The 24,244-nt window shown below is 43.3% G+C and overlaps 1 protein-coding gene across 1 annotated transcript in view; it reads left to right on the top strand.

The window, feature by feature from the left end:
- LOC110528967 (rho guanine nucleotide exchange factor 10-like protein) overlaps window positions 1-24,244 on the top strand; it is a 153,370-nt gene that overhangs the window by 51,965 nt on the left and 77,161 nt on the right. Inside the window, 1 exon segment of the mRNA XM_036983546.2 lies at window positions 4,752-4,870. Coding sequence (XP_036839441.2) covers window positions 4,752-4,870 — 119 coding nt within the window.

Raw genomic sequence — 24,244 nt, 5'->3', positions numbered from 1 at the left:
TCCGGTTGGCACAGGAAGCTATAAGTAAACACATGTCTTGATTGACATAGCCACTTACAGAATCCTGAGTTTTAAGTCTTTACGTTAAGAATTGACTGATCTACACAGGGTTGAATGCACTATGTCTATCAAACTGCAGGCAGGGTATGGGTATACACTTTTAGGGGCATTTTAACCACTTCCGGTTGGTCCAGGAAGCTTAGAATCAACACAGGTAGACCTCATAGTGGTCTGATGGACTGTCACCGAAGACAGGTTCATACGGCATTCATAACCCACATAGGCCTCAGGTTGAAATTAGGGGTGCAGGCAATGTATTCCTATGGGGAGAGAAGTCATTGTAATCTGTGAGATCAAAAAACACTGTTTTACTGTTAAGGGTTAATGCCACACGGTCAAGGCTTGCACAGATCGGGAGGACCTTAGGAACATTCCTGTGGTGAAATTTTTCTTCTCACCCTAACGGTTCTCTCACTGTCACTCAAAATCAAATGACGTTGTGGGGCAGGCTTCATTTTGGGCCTACTTTTCTAATGGTCGTTGCGCTTAGACCGAGCGAGCTACGGTCAAGCGGGATAGTTCGTTGAACTCGGCACAGTCTGGAGACTATGGTGATGCCATTTTTTGTGTTGATTTCAGAATGCCATTTTGGTAATTGTCCCTCTCCGTTTAAACATATTGCAAATGCACAAAAGTCAACTAGCAAGTCAGTGTCCATCAGTCAATTAGATGTCATTATGACACCAAACTGATATCAATTGACACCAAACCCACTTTTTCCTACTCATTTAGAAGCCAACTATCACATATGTCAGAGCAGGCCCATAATTCACAGCGCCTTCAGTTTAAAACATAATAAAAAGGTAAAACACATAGTTACGTTCTAGCTGCGGGTCCAGTTCGGACATTATGTGAAGAACTATGTGAGGCGACCCCGAATCCCGAGTTTCGGCTCGATAGGTCATTTGGTGTCCGAGCAAAACCCTAATTGGTGCTGAAAATCCACTTTTTTCCATGCCTTGCTACGGGGTCCTTGAACGAGCTATCGGACAGAAACGTTGGGGTCCGTCTCTATGGGCCGAGCCGGTTTCAATGCACCTAGCCTTGCGTCTCTGAGACTTTTCTAAACGTCGTCATTTTCGTAATGGTCAAAATGAATTGAAGGTATTGCAAATGTACGAGGCTGTTTCTCAATCCGAGAACCTTCTAGAGCCACGTAACTCACCACGCACCATCGACCGGAGGTCTAGAACAGGTTTCTAAAGTTTCGGAACTCTAGGTCTGACGGTTCTTTTTTAGCTTGAACAAAGCTAACTATTGCAGCCACTGTGTCTCTACGCACCCCAATACGTCCCTCCTTCCAAGTTGTGTTTTAGTGTGATTTTTTTTTCCTTTGAATTTTTTGGGGAAAAATGACTGATTTACAGTTCATGGGGGTTGCCTAATCACATATATGAAGTTTTGGACAGATCTGCCTTTTTTAACCCTTCGAAACAGCCCCTGAGACACCAATTATGGCACTTCCGGTTGGCACAGGAAGCTATAAGTCAACACATATCCTCATTGGGGTATGCTTTTACAGAATCCTGAGTTTTAAGTCTTTACGTTAAGAATTGACTGATTTACACAGGCTTGAATGCACGATGTCTGTCAAACTGCAGGCAGGGTATGGATATACACTTTTAGGGGCATTTTAACCACTTCCGGTTGGTCCAGGAAGCTTAGAATCAACACAGGTAGACCTCATAGTGGCCTGATGGACTGGTACCGAAGACAGGTTCATACGGCATTCATAACCCATATAGGCTTCAGGTTGAATTTAGGGGTGCAGGCAATGTATTCCTATGGGGAGAGATGTCACTGTAATCTGTGAGATCAAAAAACCCTGTTTTACTGTTAAGGGTTAATGCCACACGGTCAAGGTTAGGCTTGCACAGATCGGGAGGACCTTAGGAACATTCCTGTGGTGGAATTTTTCTTCTCACCCTAACGGTTCTCTCACTGTCACCCAAAATCAAATGACATTGTGGGGCAGGCTTCATTTTGGGCCTACTATTCTAATGGGCGAGCTACGGTCACTACTATTCTACTATTCTAATGGGCGAGCTACGGTCAAGCGGGATATCTCGTTGAATTCGGCACGGCCTAGGGATTATGGTAAGGCCATTGCCTGCTCTCTGTGTCTTTAAGCACCGCACTTTGTCACTCCATCCTTGCTGTGTGTGTGTGTGTGAGAGCTTTTCTTTGACATCTGTTGGGAGAAATTACTGACTTACAGTTTATGGGGGTTGCCTAATCACACATATGAAGTTTTGAAAAGATCTGACCTTTTTAACCCTTGGAAACAGCCACTATGACACAATTTAAGGCACTTCTGGTTGGCACAGGAACCTATAAATAAACTCATATCCTGATTGGGGTATGCCTTTACATAATCCTGAGTTTTAAGTCTTTACGTTAAGAACTGAGTTATTTACGGAGGGTTTAGTATGTGTGTGTTATTTCAGAAAATCATAGAAAATCACAGAAATCTCGCAGAGCTCCGCCTCACACTTTAAAAAGATTCGTATGAACACCCTGCAACTGGATCTGTAACCGTTGAAAAAAAAACGCCTATTTGTGAACATCACCAATTTGTCATTGTTCCGTTTCTCTTAAATGACGATAGATAAATGGCTGGTTCTTTTTTTATTGACACCGGAGGCTCCTTGACTTTGACCTGAAGTGGAAAAAGAATTTCTCTATTTCCATTTTGGACCTTTAATCCCAGAAAAATGGCCATAACTCAAAAACCGTTGAGGCCTAGACGCCATCTTGTTCGGGGCCAACTGCCCATTATGCCAAACCTACGCTCCCCAAGTTTCGGCTTCGAAATATTTTCCGTTTTCGAGATAAGGCCCCGTCGTGATTCGTGATGTTTTGCCAAATTGCCATATGATTCCTTATGCCCTCTTGTGGGAATTTCCGGGATAGCGGAAAAATGGTCCAAAACTTGTTTATTTTATAAAACGGAAACCGAATGTCCGACAAAGTTCATTTGATGACTTCCCGGTAGGTCCGGCCCTACCGCACGGCCCGACGCTGACCGCGAATTTTACAAACGTTTTCGGACGTCTAGTAAGGGACCGTACATTTGCAATATGGACTTTCTCACTAACCATACACGAAATGCCAAAATGTTCCCTTAAGGTATGAAAGGCTCAGAGATCATCTCAGAGGGAGATAATTTAGGAATACCTTGCAGGTATGAATACTTTATACATGATTGCAACCCAAACACTAAATAGCCCAACTTCATCATTATTGATTAATCAGTTGATGATCTGTCTGAGCCTGCTCCTCTGATTTGATAAATACCACCCCTCAGGGATTTAGACTGGTGGATTTTAGCAATACAGTATGTTTTTTCTTCTGGCTCATAAGAAAGCCTGGACTTTTCTCTTTTTTTTCTCAGCATTGTTGTCAAAAGACATCTCAACTCTATCCTTCTAAAGACACACAAGGTTTCATTGTTCCTATTCACACTGGTTCAAAGAAATATGGAATAAGTTATCATATGAAATGAGTATCAGATATGAAAGCCTCTCAACAGAAGGGGCTTTGACCTTGACCCTGTCCTCTCACTCTCTCCAAACATCACTGAATGGATTCATATTTTGAAGGTCATCAATCTCAATGAGGTTGTAAATTTGTATCAACATGAACAGTTATTCAGTACTGTACTGAGGCGTGTAAACATAAAGCTATGCAGAGTTAAGAGGTGCTGAATGTACGTGTCTCCAGTACATATTTATCTTTGGAAAATCGGAGAATAAGGGTTTAAAAGCAGTGCAACATCTTGAGGTACTGTATCACCTGCAAATTGACTCCCTCTTTTTGTGTACCAGTCCTTCTAAGGGAAACCCATCTGAAATGTTATGAGTTGGGGAGACAGAACTCAACTAATTGGCCCTTAAGTCTCCTGTATTCCTACCTGCACTGCAACAGCCAAATAGCAAAAACAACTGCCGCTGTCAAATTAACTGGTCGCACATCTCAAACCAAATGAGGTGTTTAGGATACACTGTGATGTTGTGATGTGATGTTGCTTTGGAAACAGCAACTCTGTATTTCTGTGGCTTATTGCATATTGATATATGCAGTTATGCACAAGACACAGGGAGTAAATTAAAACAAGCTGTTTGATTGCACACACAATTGCCTTTTAGTTAGTTGCAATTGACAGTTACGAAATTACTTAATGGAGGTATTTTGGCAGATCTGTGTTGTGTCTGGCGAGCAGGTGCACCTGTTGTAGTGGCTTCGAGGTATTCAGATGTCATGCGCCAGCCAAATTCTTTATTAACCAGCGGTTGCCTTTCTCCTGCTGGGGCAGATACTTGCTGTTATTTTCTCTTTAACAAAGGATAATCACCAGTGCCTTAATCAGTGTTGGCCTAGCATGGAGCTTCTGGGAGTGGGCTGTACCTGGTCCCATCTCCCCTGGCTCTGACTGATTACACACGCACAATTCTAATTATCCTATTCATATTACATACCTGAAGCCAATTAATCGGGTTACACTTTGTTTTGGAAACAAGAATAGACCCGTGTCCACTGTTCAGTCAAGTATTTCATATTTCTTGTGAGTGCTTATTTGAAGTGGGTCCACTTGGAAGGCTCAACTGCATTAAGTACAAATACAGTTACAAGGTATTTGCCATTACGAAATATGATTGAGTGGAATTAAAACATGTTGTCTTTTCTTCTAGGAGAGGAGAACACACCAGGATGGTTCTGTGCAGAGGATGAAGGGAATACCATGTCACCATTTTGGCCTTTACTGGCGTGCCGTGTGCCTGTCTTTACCACCAAATCCTCGGACAGGAAGGTGAGTTCCAGGTTAAAACGCCTCTTTGTACGACTCAAGTCTTCTAGTTAAACAGAGTAGTGTGGGTTCTTCGATAGTTTTTAGAATTGTTTCTCAGACACACTGTAGGGCTAAACAGAATGTCCGCCCCCTATCGACATCACCACGCAATCAATAATCAGGACGCAGCAACAAACAGTGAATGAGGAGTATAATATTATGTCTACTCAGCTATATTACAGTGCAGTTAAGCACAGTCATTTCCCATTGAAGGCAATCAAAGAGTACTTGCTTTAGCCCAGGAGCTAAAAATACCCTGTCTCAGGATGAATTCACTACAATGGTCCTAGGCTATCAAAATATTAAGATTGCATTGAAAAGACAGGTCTACAGTTGAAGTTAGAAGTTTACATACACTCAGGTTTACATCCACAAATGTCCTGTTGACAAACTATAGTTTTGGCAGGTCTGTTAGGAGATCTACTTTGTGCATGACACAACTCATTTTTCAACAATTGTTTACAGACAGATTATTTCACTTCTAATTCACTGTATCACAGTTTCACTGGGTCAGAAGTTTACATACACTAAGTTGACTGTGCCTTTAAACAGCTTGGAAAATTCCAGAAAATTATGTCATGGCTTTAGAAACTTCCGATAGGATAATTTACATAATTTGTGTCAGTTGGAGGTCTACCTATGGATGTATTTCAAGTCCTACCTTCAAACTCAGTGCCTCGTTGCCTGACATCATTGGAAAATCAAAAGAAATCAGCCAAGACCTCAGAAGAAAAATTGTAGACCTCCACAAGTCTGGTTCATCCTTGGGAGCAATTTCCAAATGCCTGAAGGAACCACGTTCATCTGTATAAACAATGGTACGCAAGTATAAACACCATGGGACCATGCAGCCGTCATACCGCTCAGGAAGGAGACAAGTTCTGTCTCCTAGAAATTAACGTACTTTGGGGAGAAAAGTGCAAATCAATCCCAGAACAACAGCAAATGACCTTTTGAAGATGCTGGAGGAAACCGGTACAAAAGTATCTATATCCACAGTAAAACAAGTCCTATATCAACATAAGCTGAAAGGCCGCTCAGCAAGGAAGAAGCCACTACTCCAAACTGCCATAACAAAGCCAGACTACGGTTTGCAATTGCACATGCGGACTGTAGTGGAAATTTCCTGTATTTACCAAATCATGAGAGCAAACCACACACAAGTCAGAGTTATCATAAAGTCCATCTTTAATTATATGAGCTCCATCACAACCCTGTGACTCTCAGATCAATTCAGTGTCTATAAATGAATTCTCTGAGAGACCTTAAACATTGCAACTGAGATCCTTTATAGCAAAGACACACATAGCCAGACAGCATTGGCTATAAATTATCATTCAGCTTTGTCTCCTAAACTATGTTATTTTTTCGCTCTCAGGACCATAAAACAATATATCAACATGCATATATCAAATACATCCCTCCTTGACAAGATCACAGAGACACAGTGACTGGCACACAGACATTGTGGAGCCAAGAGATAATTGATTTAAAACATATGTTTACATATGAAGACAAGCTTGACCCCTCCCCTCTCTGCAGCCCAAGTAACTGACCCCATGTCAGAGAACAGATAACTGCAACCGGCCAACAGTATTATCCAAAAATAGACATTCTGATGAGAAGTAACTCACAAGCATATAATGAATATAAAACATTGTATCTAGGTTACCCAACTAATTCTGATTATTCCCCAACAGGACAAAGATCGTTCTTTTTGGAGAAATGTCCTCTGGTCTGACGAAAATTGAACTGTTTGGTCATAATGACCATCGCTATGTTTGGCGGAAAAAGGGGGAGGCTTGCAAGCCGAAGAACACCATCCCAACCATGAAGCACAGGGGTGGCAGCATCATGTTGTGGGGGTGCTTTGCTGCAGGAGGTACTGGTGCACTTCACAAAATAGATGACATCACGAGGGAGGAAAATTATGTGCATATGTTGAAGCAACACAAAGCTTGGTAGCAAATGGGTCTTCCAAATGGACAATGACCCCAAGCATACTTCCAAAGTCGTAGCAAAATGGCTTAAGGACAACAAATTCAAGGTATTGGAGTGCCAATCACAAAGCCCTGATGTCAATCCTATAGAACATTTGTGGGCAGACCTGAAAAAGTGTGTGCAAGCAAGGAGGCCTACAAACCTGACTTAGTTACACCAGCTCTGTCAGGAGGAATGGGCCAAAATTCACCCAACTTATTGTGGGAAGCTTGTGGAAGGCTACCCTAAACGTTTGACCCAAGTTAAACAATTTAAAGGCAATGCCAATCAGATACTAATTGAGTGTGTGTAAGCTTCTGACCCACTGGGAATGTGATGAAGAAATAAAAGCTGAAATAAATAATTCTCGCTACTATTATTCTGACATTTCAGATTCTTAAAATAAAGTGGTGATCCTAACTGACCTAAGACAGGGAATTTTTATAAGTCAGGAATTGTGAAGAACTGAGTTTAAATGTTTTTGGCTAAGTTGTATGTAAACTTCTGACTTCAACTGTAGATGGAGGTGCATTGTGTGCGGATTTTCCCTCAGTCTTGACACAATAAGGCTACCGAAAGTGCGTACAGTTGGTGACGTCATCAGCACTTCGCTTTGCTTGCTAGCTTTCTGGCTAGTTACAGAAGATAGCAGGCTACGTAGCTACAGTAGTTAGCTACTGCCATCAAGTTGTTGTTATGTTATTAACATATTTGTCTATTCCACCATTTTCAGAATGCATACTTGCATTTGCATATAGCGTAGGAAAAGGGAATCCGGAAACAATGTGGACACATTTAAATGTAAATGCATGATGTGTTTGGAATTCTGTGATCAAAACTTCATGATTAAAATTCCAAAACTTTATTAACTGCCAACTCTAGACACAACCACGGAGTCTTAGAATTACAAGGTGACACTGTACCTTCCACAGCAAAGCTGGCTAGAAAGTGGCGATCGATAGAGCCTGTGAAGAGTAGGGAGCCTCTCATAGATCAAATGGCAAACTCAGGTGAGAGACAGACTAAAAGGGTTTCAGGACTCCGTCAAAGAGTTATAAAATCAATTTGCAGTGGCTGGAAGATGATATTCAGACTACATTTTTAGCTATAATGCGGTTATGGGGCTTGCATCGCAAGGTGGGTGGGGGATTCCAAATTACCACCAGAAGAGGATGTTATAAAGTGATCAGGCCTTAATGGTCGTGGGACACCCAAGCATAAATCAATGTTCCGACATTAGATTAAGATCCCACACACAACCCAATAGTCTGTCTGGAAACTATGTGGGCAACGGAGCAAGGGAGGTCCTCGGCAGCTGGAAAAGTTGAGTCTAGAGGAGACAAGCATACCTCTCAATTACTGTGGGTTTTGGAACACTCCCAGAGGATTGCATGGAGCTTCTGGATTCTTCAACTAATATCTGGTACACCTGCTGAGTGAGTGAGCCAAGGCAATTCATGGACTTGGAGCCAGAAGTACCACTTTGCTTCAGGATTTGCCCACATTCCCTATTTCTGACACTAACAAATGAAGCACCTGAGCATGCCAAAAGAAGGGCATATCTGTCATTAATATGAGCTGACCGTGAAATTGCCTGATACCGAAATATTTCCTTGGGATAAGAGACAGCTTTGTTTTTGTGTATGTGACTGTGTGGGTGAGTTTCTGAAATTAATGTTTTTGTGTGCACATTAGTTGTTGATGTAGAGCATGTGGGAACAAGGGGCTGGGAGAGGCGAGCTGAATGTGTTTTCTCTTTAACCAAAGAGAAGGTAGTAAGTCTTTCATGCAGAACAGCCTGTGATTAGGGGCTTAACTCAACAGCAGCCCCCCCTCCTCTCTTTTTCTATCTCTTCCTCTCTCTTTCCCTGTCTTTCTCTCATTCTTTCTTTCTTTCTCCCTCTCTCTTCTTCTGTCTCTCTCCTTTTTCTCTTCCTCTCTCTGCAGTTCTGCCTTTGCACTACGACTGGGAAGCACACACCTCTCTGTGCCAAAGCTCCCAACATCTCTTTCCCCCGCTTTGGCAGCCTCACTTGGCAGTCTGACTTGATTGAGGGTGAGAAAAAAAAAGAGGTCCAGATTGAAAGAGATGTGGCCGAAGGGGCCAGAGTCGTTACGAAAGAAAAATAAAGTTCTAAAGCAGCGTAGCATGAACAACATGTGAGCAGAGTATGGGTCACCTGAGGGAGCTCAGCCCACTGATCGCTGCTGTGCGCTCTGTACTCTGAACACTGCTCTGCTCTGCTCGCTGGGAGGTGGAGAGGACTACTGGGCAAAGTCGTTAGGCACCAGAGAAAACCCTTATCACAGTCTCTGTTGAGTGAGATCAGTAGGGACTGACTGACACACGCACACACGACCTAATCTACCAGGCATGGTTTTGACCCACTTCTGAGGCACATAAGCAGTGGCTGTCATTGTTAATGTAGAACATCCTGTCGCCCTTTGTTGTTCTTGGAACTAATTAGAATATGTTAACCATGCAATGCCTCCAACTTTAAGCTCTACTGTATGTTGAGATGAGGTCTTTGTAGAATGTATTGTATTATTAGAACACCATACCCCTACCCCATTGCCCACCTCACCAACCACATGTGAACCTGTTGTTCATAAAACTAATACAGAGGGGTGAAAGTGAGTGTCAATGTTGTCCAGGGAAGTGGCTGTAGGCTGTTGCCTACACTCTGCTGGGTGTTGAAAGGGTTTTAGTTGGCTTGTCTGTGGTGCTCAACTTGAATCCCCCAGCTAGGGTCCAGCTTCACCACTCCACTTTCCTCCTTTCTCCACCGTGAATGTCACAGGGAAGTGGTCTGCTGTGTTCCCAAGGCCATCTATTTCCATTCCATGTAGCGTATGTCCCACTCAGATGCTCCAAGGCCAGGCTAATGGAGCAGCAGATTCAATGATGATGATCATACAGATGTAGGATCTTAATTTGAGCAAGTTTTCTACAGGATATATTAATTATTATGTGGATTATAATTAATGGACATTTTTTTGTGGGGATTGATACATTTTAAAGTGGAAATTACAAACTTGAGAAGCCTTTTAAACCTTCAATACACTACAAGGTATGCATTTCCTGCTGTATAGGAAAATTCTCAGCAACAAAAGAGTTATATGTAGGATCTGTTGATCCTTCATACACCTGGCCGGGTTTGAAGCTTTTCCGTCATGATAGAACAGTGGCCTTTAGTAAGACAAGGGGTGGCAGCCTATGCATATTTTTAAACAACAGCTGGTGCAGGAAATCTAAGTAAGTCTCAGGGTTTTGCTCACCTGAGGTAGAGTATCTTCTGATAAGCTGTAGACCACACTATTTACAAAGAGAGTTTACATCTATATTTTTTGTAGCTGTCTATATACCACTGCAGACTGATGCTGGCACTAAGACCGCACTCAATGAGCTGTATACGGCCATAAGCAACAGGAAAACGCTCATCCAGAGGCGGCGCTCCTAGTGTCCGGGAGCTTTAATGCAACAAAATTAAAATCAGTTTTACCTCATTTCTATCAGCATGTTAAATGTGCAACCAGAGGGAAACAAACTCTAGACCACCTTTACTCCACACACAGAGACGTATGCAAAGCTCTCCATCGCCCTCCATTTGGCAAATCTGACCATAATTCTATCCTCCTGATTGTTGCTTACAAGCAAAACTAAAGCAGGAAGCACTAGTGTCTCGGTCAATAAGAAAGTGGTCAGATGAAGCAGATGCTAAGCTACAGGACTGTTTTGCTAGCACAGACTGGAATATGTTCCGGGATTCTTCCGATGGCATTGAGGAGTACACCACATCAGTCACTGGCTTCATCAATAAGTGCATCGATGATGTCGTCCCTACAGTGACAGTACGTACATATCCCAACCAGAAGCCATGGATTACAGGCAACATCTGCACTGAGCTAAAGGGTAGAGGTGCCACTTTCAAGGAGCAGGACTCTAATCTGGAAGCTTATAATAAATCCCACTATGCCCTCCGACAAACCATCAAACAGGCAAAGCATCAATACAGGACTAAGATTTAATCATACTACACCGGCTCCGATGCGCGTCGGATGTGGCAGGGCTTGCAAACTATTACAGACCACAAAGGGAAAAACAGCAACGAGCTGCCCAGTGACACTAACCTACCAGATGAGCTGAATTACTTCTATGCTCGCTTCTAGGCAAGTGAAACTGAAACATGCATGAGAGCACCAGCTGTTCCGGACGCCTGTGTGATCACGCTCTCCGTAGCCGATGTGAGTAAGACATTTAAACAGGTAAACATTCACAAGCCCGCAGGGCCAGACAGATTACTAGGATGTGTACTCTGAGCATGCGCTGACCAACTGGTAAGTATCTCACTGACATTTTCAACCTCTCCCCGTCTGAGTCTGTAATGCCAACATTTTTCAAGCAGACCACCATAGTCCCTGTGCCCAAGAACACTAAGGTAACCTGCCTAAATGACCACCGACCCAGAGCACTCATGTCTGTAGCCATGAAGTGCTTAGAAAGGCTGGGCATGGCTCACATCAACACCGTTATCCCATAAACCCTAGACCCACCCCAATTTGCATACCGCCCCAACAGATCCACAGATGATGCAATCTCTATTGCACTCAACACTGCCCTTTCCCACTGGGACAAAAGGAACACCTATGTGAGAATGCTATTAATTGACTACAGCTCAGAGTTCAACACCATAGTGCCCTCAAAGCTCATCACTAAGCTGAGGACCCTGGGATTAAACACCTCCCTCCGCAACTGGATCCTGGTAAGGGTAGGAACAATACATCTGCCACGCTGATCCTCATTTCGGGGGCCCCTCTATGGTGCATGCTCAGTCCCCTCGTACTCCCTGCTCATTCATAACTGCATGGCCAGGCATGCCTCCAACATCATCATCAATTTTGCCGATGGTCGTGTGGTGCCAGGACAACAACCTCTCCCTCAACGTGATCAAGACAAAGGAGATGACTGTGGACTACAGGAAAATAATGACCGAGCACGCCCCCATTCTCATCGACGGTGCTGCAGTGGAACAGGTTGAGAGCTTCAAGTTCCTTGGTGTCCACATCACCAACAAACTATCATGGTCCAAACACACCAAGACAGTCGTGAAGAGGGCACGACAAAGCCTATTCCTTCTCAGGAGTGAAAAGATTTGGCCTAGGTCCTCAGATCCTCAAAATGTTCTACAGCTGCACCATTGAGAGCATGGTTGCATCACTGCCTGGTATGTCAATTGCTCCGCCTCTGACCGCAAGGCACTACAGAGGGTAGTGTGTACGGCCCAGTACATCATTGGGGCCAAGCTTCCTGCCATCCAGGACCTCTATATCAGGCGGTGTCAGAATGAGGCCCTAAAAAGACTCCAGCCACCCTAGTCATAGACTGTTCTCTCTGCTACTGCAGGTACCCTCTGATTATATAGCCTTGCTTATTATTTTACTGCTGCTGTTTAATTATTTGTTAATTCATTTTTACTCATCTATTTTTTCCTTAACACTTATTTGTATTTTGTTTCTTGACTTAAAGCATTGTTGGTTAAGGGCTTGTAAGTAAGCATTTCAATGTAAGGTCTACCTGTTGTATTTGGCGCATGTGACAAATACAATTTGATATGATTTGTATAGTAGCTCCCTGGGGGACAATGTTTCAGAGTTTACATGCAACTTCTGCTATCGAAATACGAAGATTATATTGAAAAGACAGATCTGAACACTATCAGACCACAATGCGACTTTTGTGCATCTACTGTAGTCCTGTCTTTTCAATGCAATCTTTTCATTTTGATAGCATAACTTTCATGTAAGTCTGAAGTGTAGACAAAGCCTAGGACCTTTGTAGTGAGATCATCCCTGAGACGATGTATTTTTAGATTCTGGGCTGCAGCAAGTACTCTTTGAGTGCCCTCAATGGGAAATGACTGTGTTTAACTGCACTATAATGTAGCAGAGTAGACATAATATTATATTCCTCACCCCCCTTTCCACGTAACATTATAATTGTCAGAAGGTGAGTGTAGCTTGTGCATGAAGTCAGGAGCAGGAGAGCAAAATGAGTGCGCAATGTACTTTACTCAAAAGATAAAGGTAAAGTAAACAAATACACTTGACCAAAAACCAATGGTAAATATTATGCACGGGTGAACACAGCACCTGTCGAAAAACAAGCCATCATGAACCGAACTGAACATAAAAATAATCACGCACAACAAACATGGGGGAAACAGAGGGTTAAATACATGAACATGTAATTGGATAATGAAAACCAGGTGTGTAGAAAATAAAGACAAAACCAAATGAAAATGAAAGATGGATCAGCGATGGCTAGAAGACCGGTGGCGTCGACCGCTGAACGTCGCCCGTACAAGGAGCGACCTCGGCGGAAGTCGTGACAATAATTCAGATAACCATGTTAGCCTCGCCTTCATGTGGGTGTTGGCAAGCTAACAACCAGGCTTGGTAGTGCTAGGTATCAACAGCCAATCCAGTAGGGACTGGAAGCTATAACAAGCATGTGTATTCTCTTCCCTTTCTAAGGAGGACATCACATCACATGTGTGCTATGGTGGTCACTGTAGCGCATGTCACATGCTTGTCTCAGTGAAGATCATGCTTGTGCATTCAACATGTCTCCCTAGAGCCCAGGAATTTGGCACCAGCACACTCCTCACTTTCAAACCGCCCTCAGAGGATGGCGGTTCTTGATCATGAAGGCAGCAGTGAGAGAAATGGGCGTGCCTGCACCTGGACACACAGCAGAAACCCTCCACGTCTCCTCCAGACTAAAAAAGCATCCTCCTCAGCGTCTCGTAGGCTCTAAGAGATCTAAGGCCATAAAGATTTTCAGAATAGTTTTTTTTCCCCACATTCCGTTTATAAGGGCATTAGAAGGAAAGAAGATGGTGATGGCTGGTATGGAGCAGTAGAGCTCTTTATAATGCCTTTTCAGTCTTCATTATGTAGTCTTTGAAGTGGATAGTGACAAGCTTTGTTCTATTTTTTGTTGTTGAGGATTAGCTCCTGTGCACAGAGACTGCAACAGAGACTACCTAATACACTCGATTAGTACACAGAGATCACTAGCCTCGCCAAGCAAGGTCACTGGTTTTTAAATCCATTAAACAGACGTCATGGCGAGACCATTTCAGTGCAGTGTAGACACATTAAACATGGTCGCTGGGTTCTCTGCACTTGCTTACTGGACTTGTTGTGTGTGTGTGCTGTGTGCTGTACATGTCCCTTCCGCTCTCTGTCTCATCCATCTTTCCTGCTGATGGGAGGATAAGAGAGGAGGCAGTGGCGTGTTCTACTACTGGCCCTAAAGGAGTGACTCAGAGTGCTGGAGATGAGTTTGTAGAGGGGCCATCACCACTGGTCTCAGGCTGTAAGTGTTAATGGAGTCTTTTTATAGCTCCGTTGGGTTTGAAAGATCTGCTGATTTATGACAATGACTCAAAGCTGTTATTTCATTGGTGGAAAAGGTGGCTCAATGTGTGTTTGTCACCATGCCATAGATGACGTGCCCATGAAATAGGGATAAAAAAAGAGGGAGAGAAAGGGAAAGGGAAAGGGAGAAAGGTGCCCTTTTCCCTGATGCAACATCCATCTGTTGGTTTATTTTTTTTCCTCCCCAACATGTTTTTGGGTAAAGTCATCAGGATGACACCTTATGCAATCGCTCTCTTCCTCTGTTCTTCATGAAGGTCGTTCTCTTCCTTTCTGAGCAGCAGATATCATCCTCCTCTCTGATTTGTGGGGAACAGATGCCATAGCATGGATTAAAAGCTCTTCCTCAACACAGATCCGCTGGGACGTAGCAGGCTCCCTTTCTACTCTGCAGCGCTATCTCTCTGGCAAACATAAACACACAAACAGCGGGGTGAAAAAGTGCCTGTGCTTGCCTGTTTGAAAAGCACATTCCGTCCCTGCAGCCATTTTCCCCATCCCTCATCAAGGCTTTGCTTTATTAATTGCTAAAGCCGTAACCTCCTCAGCCCCCCTGTCTCACAGGAGCAGCGTAATTCATTAGGAGGGCTATAGATTTCTGGTGAAGTGGGGTTCATTTCAAACAGCCCTAATCTGTCACTTGTTTATTCATCTCCTTCCTCCTCTCTCTCGGTGTGTCACCCAGCGTCAGAGGACAACTGATCTCTCCACACTAACAGTCAGCCGCTGCTCATCCCCACAGTTCAAATGGGACAAGGAGACAGGCCCTCGGAGGGAGGATTATGGGGATGCAGAAGGAAGTGTCAATCTAATTTCTCTGTGCTAGCTGGATCACAGCAGATGTGTCGCCTGGATACGGCTGGGCCTCCCGGTCAACGCGGCAGAGTCACTGGGCACAGCAACAAAAAAAACTGCTGCAGTCCAGACACGCCTAGCCTAGGTTGTCACCATCACCATCATGGGGACACAGTGACAGCACACAAGCTTCGACTGCTTAACACTCCATATCAAAGAAGCACTCTTTATAGGGTCAGTGCAAGAGCCACACTTCTGGGTTTTAGAATAAACAACTCACTGGGAGTTGTGGCTGTTCCAACATCTTAACCCAGATGTAGTGTAGACAGATACCAAGGTCTCATCTTTGTGGATCTCTTCATGTCATTACTAAAGAGTATCAGATGCCAAACGTATTGAGCCAAGGTAATGTTTTATATTGCTGGTGATAGTCAGCACAACTCCTCTACCTCAGTTTCCTGCTGGGTATATTGGGCTCCCCCCTGTGAGTAGATTGTTAGTGTTGTGGCGGTCTGTAGAGTCTTCAGAGGTAAACTCAAATAGCACTGATGAAGCATATGAGTTTTATTGGACATAGACCTAAAGTATGTCAATTAAATATGTATGAAGGTAGAATTAATCACATGTGCTTTACATTATCATCCGTTCAAGCCTCGGAATGATGTCAACATCCCTATGAATACTCCCCAACTATATTAATGTATAGCCATAACACGTATGATTTGACAGAAAATGTGGACTGTCTGGTCGCATGCATTGATTTGTTTGTGTGATTACCATGGTAGTAAAATGGTTATCACAACCCTCAGTTCTTCCTTGTTTAAAGCTTTTTCTGTCTGGCTTCCATCAAGCTGAGGAACACTCAACTCTGTTCTCTTATATCGAGGCAATAACTGGTCGCGGGATTTGCTAGCAACAACATTGAGTCACCATCAGTCAATTCTTGTAGAAATGTAAATTGTGAAAACCCTATGCTTGTCCTGTACAACTGCGGTCCTTCTGCGGGGGGCTGAAATTCATACCTTTGATAAACTTTTAGCAACCACTAACTTTTTCCTATTTTGTGTTGCTCATAGTACGTACTACGTTAATTGAGATTCAATTGGATCCGTGGAATCCAGGATCAGTGGAATCCAGGATCCTTGGGACGTCCCTACACCATTGAAGTTGAAATTTAAAATGGTTAGTAAGTATGAATTTCATCACCCCGCGGAAGGACTGCAGTTGTACAGGACAAGCATAGGTACAGCAGTGGAGGCTCCTCAGATGAGTAAGGGGAGGACCATGCTCCTCAGTGAATTTCAGAAAATAAATTATTAGATAAAACTATACTAAATACATTCACGGCACCAAATCATTTATTAAAACACACTGTTTTGCAATGAAGATCTACGGTAGTGTAACGGCTTTCCTCCTCTTCTGAGGAGGAGTAGCAAGGATCGGACCAATACGCAGGGTGGTAAGTGTCCATGATACTTTAATAATAACTGAACACGACTCAATACAAAAATAACAAAGTGAATGGAAACGAAAACCGAAACAGTCCTGAATGGTGACACAAACAACAAAACAGGAAACAATCACCCACGCAACACAGGTGGGAAAAGGCTACCTAAGAATGATTCTCAATCAGAGACAACTAACGACACCTGCCTCTGATTGAGAACCATACCAGGTCAAACACAAAACACAACATAGAAAAACGAACATAGACAACCCACCCAACTCACGCCCTGAACATACTAAAACAAAGACATAAGAAAATAACTAAGGTCAGAACGTGACAGCACTCTCTGGGGTAGCACCATGGTGTAGCCAGGGGACAGCTAGTTTCTGGCTACACCAGAAACTCTAGAAACTCTACATTGACTCTAATATAAAACCTAGGAAGCTCATGGTTCTCACCCCCTTCCATAGCCTTACACAGTAATTATGACAATGTCCGGAGGACGTCCTCCAATGTATCAGAGCTCTTGCAGTTTGAACTGACATGTTGTCGACCTAATCAAAGGATCAGTAAATTCATCTAGTACTGAAAGAATAAACTACAGTAGGCTAGCACCACAGTGCATACAATGTGCTAGTAGTTTACTCAAATAAAGAGAAATATGTATTTATTCAAAAATGAAGGAGAAGCAAGAGACTGCTAGCTATATTAATTTATTGTCACTGGGGGCCATCTGTGTAACTGCTAAACTGCTTGCTGTACACTGTACTGCATGATTGTAGCAGTTGACTATGACGTTAGCTAATATGGTGACAATGATGTAGGCTGTGTGTAGCGGTTCGCGGTTATGGTATAAAGGTTAGGGTTGAAATGTTTTTTTTCGCATGGTTACAGTCCACAACAAAGGGAAAAGATGAGCGGAGGACAGCACGTAGATGTGAGAAGGAATTATACAACAAGCAAATAATTATGGTCTTTGTATGTGGCTGCTACAAAAGTGAATTGTGTTTGCAGTGATCAGGGGTTTTGAGGAAGAGCTGTTATGTTTCTTAAACAGAAGCAAATAGAACGAAACGGGGATAAACATACCTGAATTTGTAGAAACTTTTGCAACTGTTGTACTAATGATTACACCCTAGATCAGCTGTATGCAGGCAAGCGTGTGCGAGGTGATTTTGAATGTGTCACCTTGATTACACAAATTTTTCTCTTGACCTACGTGGTAAACATTAATTCAGAAGCTAGGTTGTAGCATTCTAATGATGGGTATAGGTAAAATGTTTGCATCACGTAGTAGCCTAAACCAATTGACGTTACATTGGTGAATGGAATATGAATGACAGTCATCCAATATACTGTAATAGAAATAAGGCCATGCTTATTTAAAAAAATATATCTTCCCTCAATTTAAACTGCACCGACCTCCACTGAGGTACAGGTAAGCGTTTTCAGAATTGACATTTTTTAAAGAATCAACGGATGGTGACTCAATGTTGTTGCTAGCGAGCAGTTATCAATAGTCAACTCCACCTCGATATAAGAGAACAGAGTTGAGTGTTCCTCAGCTTGCTTCCATCCATGTCTTCTCTTCTTTACAACACTCCATACCAACAGAGGACAGTGTGGTGCTGGTGTTCAGGTGCAGGGGCAGCCTGAACCGTTGCACAGCTGGACGTGCTGTTGCTGTGACATTTACATACTAATTACTGGAAATTATCCGTGCTCTAGCAATGCCTGGGAGCCACCCCTGTCCTCAACCCTTCCACCCTTGGCCCAGCGTCTCACTTCATTCTGTTCCTGTCACGATAGCGCATAGACACATTGTACAACCAGGAGGGGACCACAGCAGATGTGCTAAATCTTAGCCTACTTTTGCATGACATAAAAGGAGACTAATGTGCCAGAATTATATGAAATCGTTGCATCACTATAAAGAATACAAAACAAACTTGTTCTGCATCCCACCCTGTTCTGAATGTTCCTATTGCATTGTTCCTGTCTGTTTGTTGTGTTGGTTTGTTCTCTCCTTCTCTCTGTGTTTGTTCTCTCCTTCTCTCTGTTCTTCTCTACTAATTACTCGTGTCAGTCATCCCTCTACCTGAATCCAATACATGGCCCACTGCCAGATTTTACTAGAACACTAGCTACCTCCATGTAGAAAACTGTAAGACAAAACCAAATGTTTGAGGACAGCACTTTGTGAGAGTACCCAGCACAGCACCCTCTTTTGAGCACATAGTGACTTATTGACTACCGTGTTCATATTCAGAAATGTATAAGAAGTTGGCTTGTTTTTTTTTTTACATTGACCAGAACATTAATCAAGTCGCGGCAGAAAATGTATTTCTATTTTTGAGAGAGTCGTGCATTAAATATCTATTTTGTCGAGCCAATCTGGCCACAATAGAATGGAACAGGGGAAATTCCAAACCCAGGATATTACTTGATTCTATGTAGTCGCCCTGGCAAATGTGCACACGTCCCACTGTTTTTGTCTCAGTGGGCACCAGAGGACCCTTTGATCTGAGTCCCATGCCATCTGATCAGGAGGATTAAACCCTGTGCCTCCCGTTTGGTGTCATCCAGAACCCCTGTCGAGGCAGCGTTGTGGTTGTGACATCTTATAGGTGGGCAGAGATCCCCATAGCCCAGAACAATTTGGCCTCATGCAGATAGATTTCTGCCTGGCAGAGAGAGGGAAAGATGGACGAAGGGAGAGATGAAGGTGGGAGATTGACGCCACAGAGAACTCTTGACCTGTGGTCCTCTTTTGAAACCCATTTATCGGGGAGAGTCCATCGCTTTCATCCAGGCGAGTTGGAACCGCCCGCCATGGCCGCAGGGACGGAGAGGGAGCGACATGCGGAAATTGCATAACATTAGCCGGACATGTTGCAATCGGTCAGCTGTGAAGGACACAAGGAAGAGAAAAATCTGGGTTGAGTCACGAATATGAGTTTGTGATGTCCTGGCAATGTCAGGCTGCGCTCAGAGCAGAGATATGCAAAACCACTCTCCCACTTCATTCCAGTTATTGCCTGATATGATCTGTGGGATAGCCAAAGGAGACAGCCAATCGTTACTCTACAGTCAGTACTTAGAAAATTGAAGGAGACATCCCTGGCCAGGCTTAATAATAAGCTGATTGCCATATGTTTAGCCTGGAGCTTTGACCACACTATGAGCTACGGGTCAATGAAGAGTTAAAAACAGAAAGCAGCAGCACCCTATTCAATGAATTCCTACTGCTGCAGATGGTTTAATCATAGTCTTCCAATGACGTTGAATATTCTGAGTAATAGAGGGCTGCAAGCACAGCAGGTGGTTGACACTTTGATCTCTGTCCGTTGACGCTCATGGAATTTAAATCGCTGGATGACATCCAGCTCATGAAATGATAACATGAGCAGTGTGTTTCAACTTTGATCCTGCCATCCTTCTGGGTTAGATTCACTGGAGGATATTGAACAACTAACAAGCAAACACAGGTCTGTCCGATTGGTGGCAGTGACATGTGCTCTTATATCTCCCTCTCTAACTTTAAGCATCAGCTGTCAGAGCAGTTTACCGATCACTGTACCTGTACACAGCCAATCTGTAAATAGCACAGCCAACTACCTCATCCCCTTATTATTACTTACCCTCTTGCTATTTTGCATCCCAGTATCTCTACTTGTACATCATCTGCACATCTATCACTCCAGTTTTTGCTAAATTGTAATTATTTCACCTCTATGGCCTATTTATTGCCTACCTCCCTACTCTTCTACATTTGCACATGCTGTACATAGAATTTTTCAAATTTTATTTTCTATTGTGTTATTGACTGTACGTTTGTTTATGTGTAACTCTGTGTTGTTGTTTTTGTCGCACTGCTTTGCTTTTTCTTGGCCAGGTCGCAGTTGTAAATGAGAACTTGTTCTCAACTGGCCTACCTGGTTCAATAAAGGTGAAATAAAAATGTAAAATTAAAAAGTCTGGAAGCTGTCTAAGAGCGGCTCTATAAATACAGCCACTGACTGTGTGAGTGTGCCTTTGTGTGCATACACATGTGCTTGTGTGTGTGTGTGTTGGTTTACTTTTGGGAAGGGGGCGTTACCTGACTGCCACTGTTCAACCCTAACCCTCTATTGATTACATTCCTGTGAGATAATCCACTGTGATTCCCTTGTACAGAATACTAAACATGTATCATGCAGTGAACACATCCTATTCTCTAGCACATGCTCAAGGCAGTTTGTGTGGATGGTAATGGTGAATTGCCATACAGTCTTGTCTGCATGTTCACAATAAAACCCCTGAGTCCTAACCTGCTTAGTTTGCTTTACCTGCAGCCATTCATTTCAGTTTGACTGGAAATTCAGTTCCCGGCCATCCTGACTGTAGCCTACGGCAACGGGAGGGTGCAGTGAGGGATTCAGTTGGGAGCAGGCGCCAGAGCCAGTCAATTATCAGTTAATAAACAGCGGAGGTTTTCTATTAGTGTCTGTTAGTGCGTGTGAGAGATTGCTATGTGGAATTGGGAGGGGGGCACTGTGACTATGTGGTATTGAGCAGGAAAGGATAGGAGAGGGGAGGGGAGGGAGGAGGAGCTTTGCCTTGGGTGTATTATACCTAAATCCTTTGGGTTGCATTAACTTTGCTTGTTTTGTTGTAATTCTGAGCTTAAAATATAATATATGTGCAAACAAACTCAAAATTCTCTGCTGGGCAGGCCCAAACTGTAAGCTCGGGAATCACACTCTAAAAGACATCCCATCAGTGATGATACTGCACACTTTCCAATAAACATAATCCATTACACAGACAATGCAATGCCTGTTTGCTGCAGTGTGACTTCTCATTGATAATGTTACAGGTCCACTGGGTTCGATATTTGTGCCTCGTAGAAGCCCAGCAATCGTCACACATCTAATGTGTGGTAAATGTAGACACAGTGGAGTATATATTTCACAGCGGCTGCACAGGAACTTAACTTTAAGGGTTAACACACACGTCCACCTGTGTTTCCCTCAGGAGGAAAACAACATTAATTGGTTCTGGGTAAGTCATCCCTCTCTTGTCGAAGCAGAGACGACAAAAGCCTGACAACACATGTAAACTGTATAAATAGTATATAACATGGTTCTATTGTGTACTGTTACCAGTGACAGTACCTTCAATCACAGGCTAGATTATTGGATTTGACAGCAAATGTTGATGCATATAACTGTCTGGCTGCCATTGATGCAATATAAAACATGAATAGTGACGATCATAGAGGGGAAGGCCAGTCCCTGATGATGTGTGTAGGAATATCTATGGCTATACATCCATCCTTCCTCAGTTTTCCTAGCATGCTGCAGTGCAGCTCTGGCCTACACTAACCATAGTGGCCACCTGAAGGCGGCATATGGGCTGGCGCACCCTTGGGGTAATGGGTGGGGCAGACTCAGTGTCAGGCGTTGGGTCATTGGGAATCGGCAGCTGGGAGACCGCCCTCTCATCGCACCAACAAATCCCCCTTTAATTAGCTCACATGCTGATCCTCTTCCCCACAGTCCCCAAAGTCCTCCATCAAATCTCCCCTCGATCTGGCTTACCTGCCTCCCTCCCTCCATCTTCCCTATATCCTCCCTTCTCCAACTGGGATCTTGTCTGCTCTCCTTGGCAGACAGCTGTAGTAGACGGTGAGGGAGAGTGGGCTGCTGACTGACAATTGCCTTAGCGGAACCTAGATTTTTAAATGGTTCCTCACTGACACCTTATTAGAATGGGCAACCTCAATGGTGTGTGCATCGCTGGAAACCCCACATGCTGCCTTATTACCTGTCAATGCTTCCTGTACATTTTAGATGGAACTGGTTCACACCCTCAGGCATTATGATTTACAATATTGAGCGTCCACTAGTCACTGTCAACACTAAAGATGTGCATAATCTAGCACATGCATTTAGTTCAAGGTGCTAGCTACACACACATATATATTTTATTAAAAAAATATATATATTTTACTAGGCAAGTCAGTTAATAACAAAAGTGGGTTAGCACGACAGATTTTTACCTTGTTAGCTCGGGGATTCGATCTTGCAACCTTTCGGTTACTAGTCCAATGCTGTAACCACTAAGCTAACCCGCGTTGGACTAATAACCGAAAGGTTGTAAGATCGAATCCCCGAGCTGACAAGGTGTATATATATACACACACATATATATCTTTGTTTTTACTATTTACTATTTTTACTACTATGAAATAACACATGTAGTAACGAAAAAAGTGTTAAACAAATCAAAATATATTTTAAATTATTCAAAGTAGCCACCCTTTGCCTTGATGACAGTTTTGCACACTCTTGGCATTCTCTCAACCAGCTTTAATGAGGTAATCTCCTGGAATCTATTTGAATTAACAGGTGTGCCTTGCTAAAAGTTAATATGTGGGATGTATTTCCAGCTTCACCTGGAATGCTATTTTAACAGCCTTGAAGGAGTTCTCATATATGCTGAGCACTTGTTGGCTGATTTCCTTCACTCTGCGGTTGAACTCATCCCAAACATCTCAACTTGGTTGAGGTTGGGGGATTGTGGAGGCCAGGTCATTTGATGCAGCACTCCATCACTCTCCTTCTCGGTCAAATAGCCCTTGCACAGCCTGGAGGTGTGTTTTGGGTCATTGTCCTGTTGAAAAACAAATGATAGTGGGACTAAGCGCAAACCAGATGGGATGGCATATCGCAACAGAATACTGTGGTAGCCATGCTGGTTAAGTATGTCTTGAATTCTAAATAAATCCCAACAGTGTCACCAGCAAAGCACCCCCACACCATCACACCTCCTTCTCCATGCTTCACGGTGGGAACCAGACATGGGGAGATCATCCGTTCACCTACTCTGCATCTCACAAAGACACGGGGGTTGGAACCAAAAATCTCAAATTTTGAATCATCAGACCAAAGGACAGATTTCCACTGGTCTAATGTCCATTGCTTGTGTTTCTTGGTCCAAGCAAGTCTCTTTTTCTTATTTGTGTCCTTTAGTAGTGTTTTCTTTGCAGCAATTCGACCATGAAGGCCTGATCCACGTAGTCTCCTCTGAACAGTTGATGTTCAGATGTGTCTGTTACTTGAACTCTGTGAAGCATTTATTTTGGCTGTAGTCAGAGGTGCAGTTAACTAATGAACTTATCCTCTGCAGCAGAGGTAAATCTGGGTCTTACTTTCCTGTGGCGGCCCTCGTGAGAGCCAGTTTCATCATAGTGCTAGATGGTTTTTGCAACTGCACTTGAAGAAACTTTAAAACTTCTTGAAATGTCCGCATTGACTGACCTTCATGTCTCAAAGTAATGATGAACTGTCGTTTGTCACGTGTGCTCCCTCTCCGGCCTCTAGGTCACCAGGATGCTCGTTATGGCGCACACGTTATGCGCACCTACGCGTCATCAGACTCACCTGGACTCCATCACTTCCCTGATTACCGTCCCTATATATGTCACTCCCTTTGGTTCCTTCTCGAGGCTTCATTATTTCTGACTCTGTTTTCATGTCGGTGCGTTGTTGGTGTTTCGTGTTCATTGTTTATTTTATTTATTAAAACACTTACTCCCTGTACTTGCTTCCCGATTCAACGCACTCATTACATCGTTTCTCTTTGCATATTTGAGCTGTTTTTGCCATAATGTGGACTTTGTCTTT

Source organism: Oncorhynchus mykiss, chromosome 7 (assembly GCF_057628025.1).
Source record: "Oncorhynchus mykiss isolate SJ-2025 chromosome 7, ASM5762802v1, whole genome shotgun sequence".
NCBI classification, from domain to species: domain Eukaryota; kingdom Metazoa; phylum Chordata; class Actinopteri; order Salmoniformes; family Salmonidae; genus Oncorhynchus; species Oncorhynchus mykiss.
Note: the sequence above shows the minus strand (reverse complement) of the source record. Positions and strands in the feature narration are given on the sequence as shown.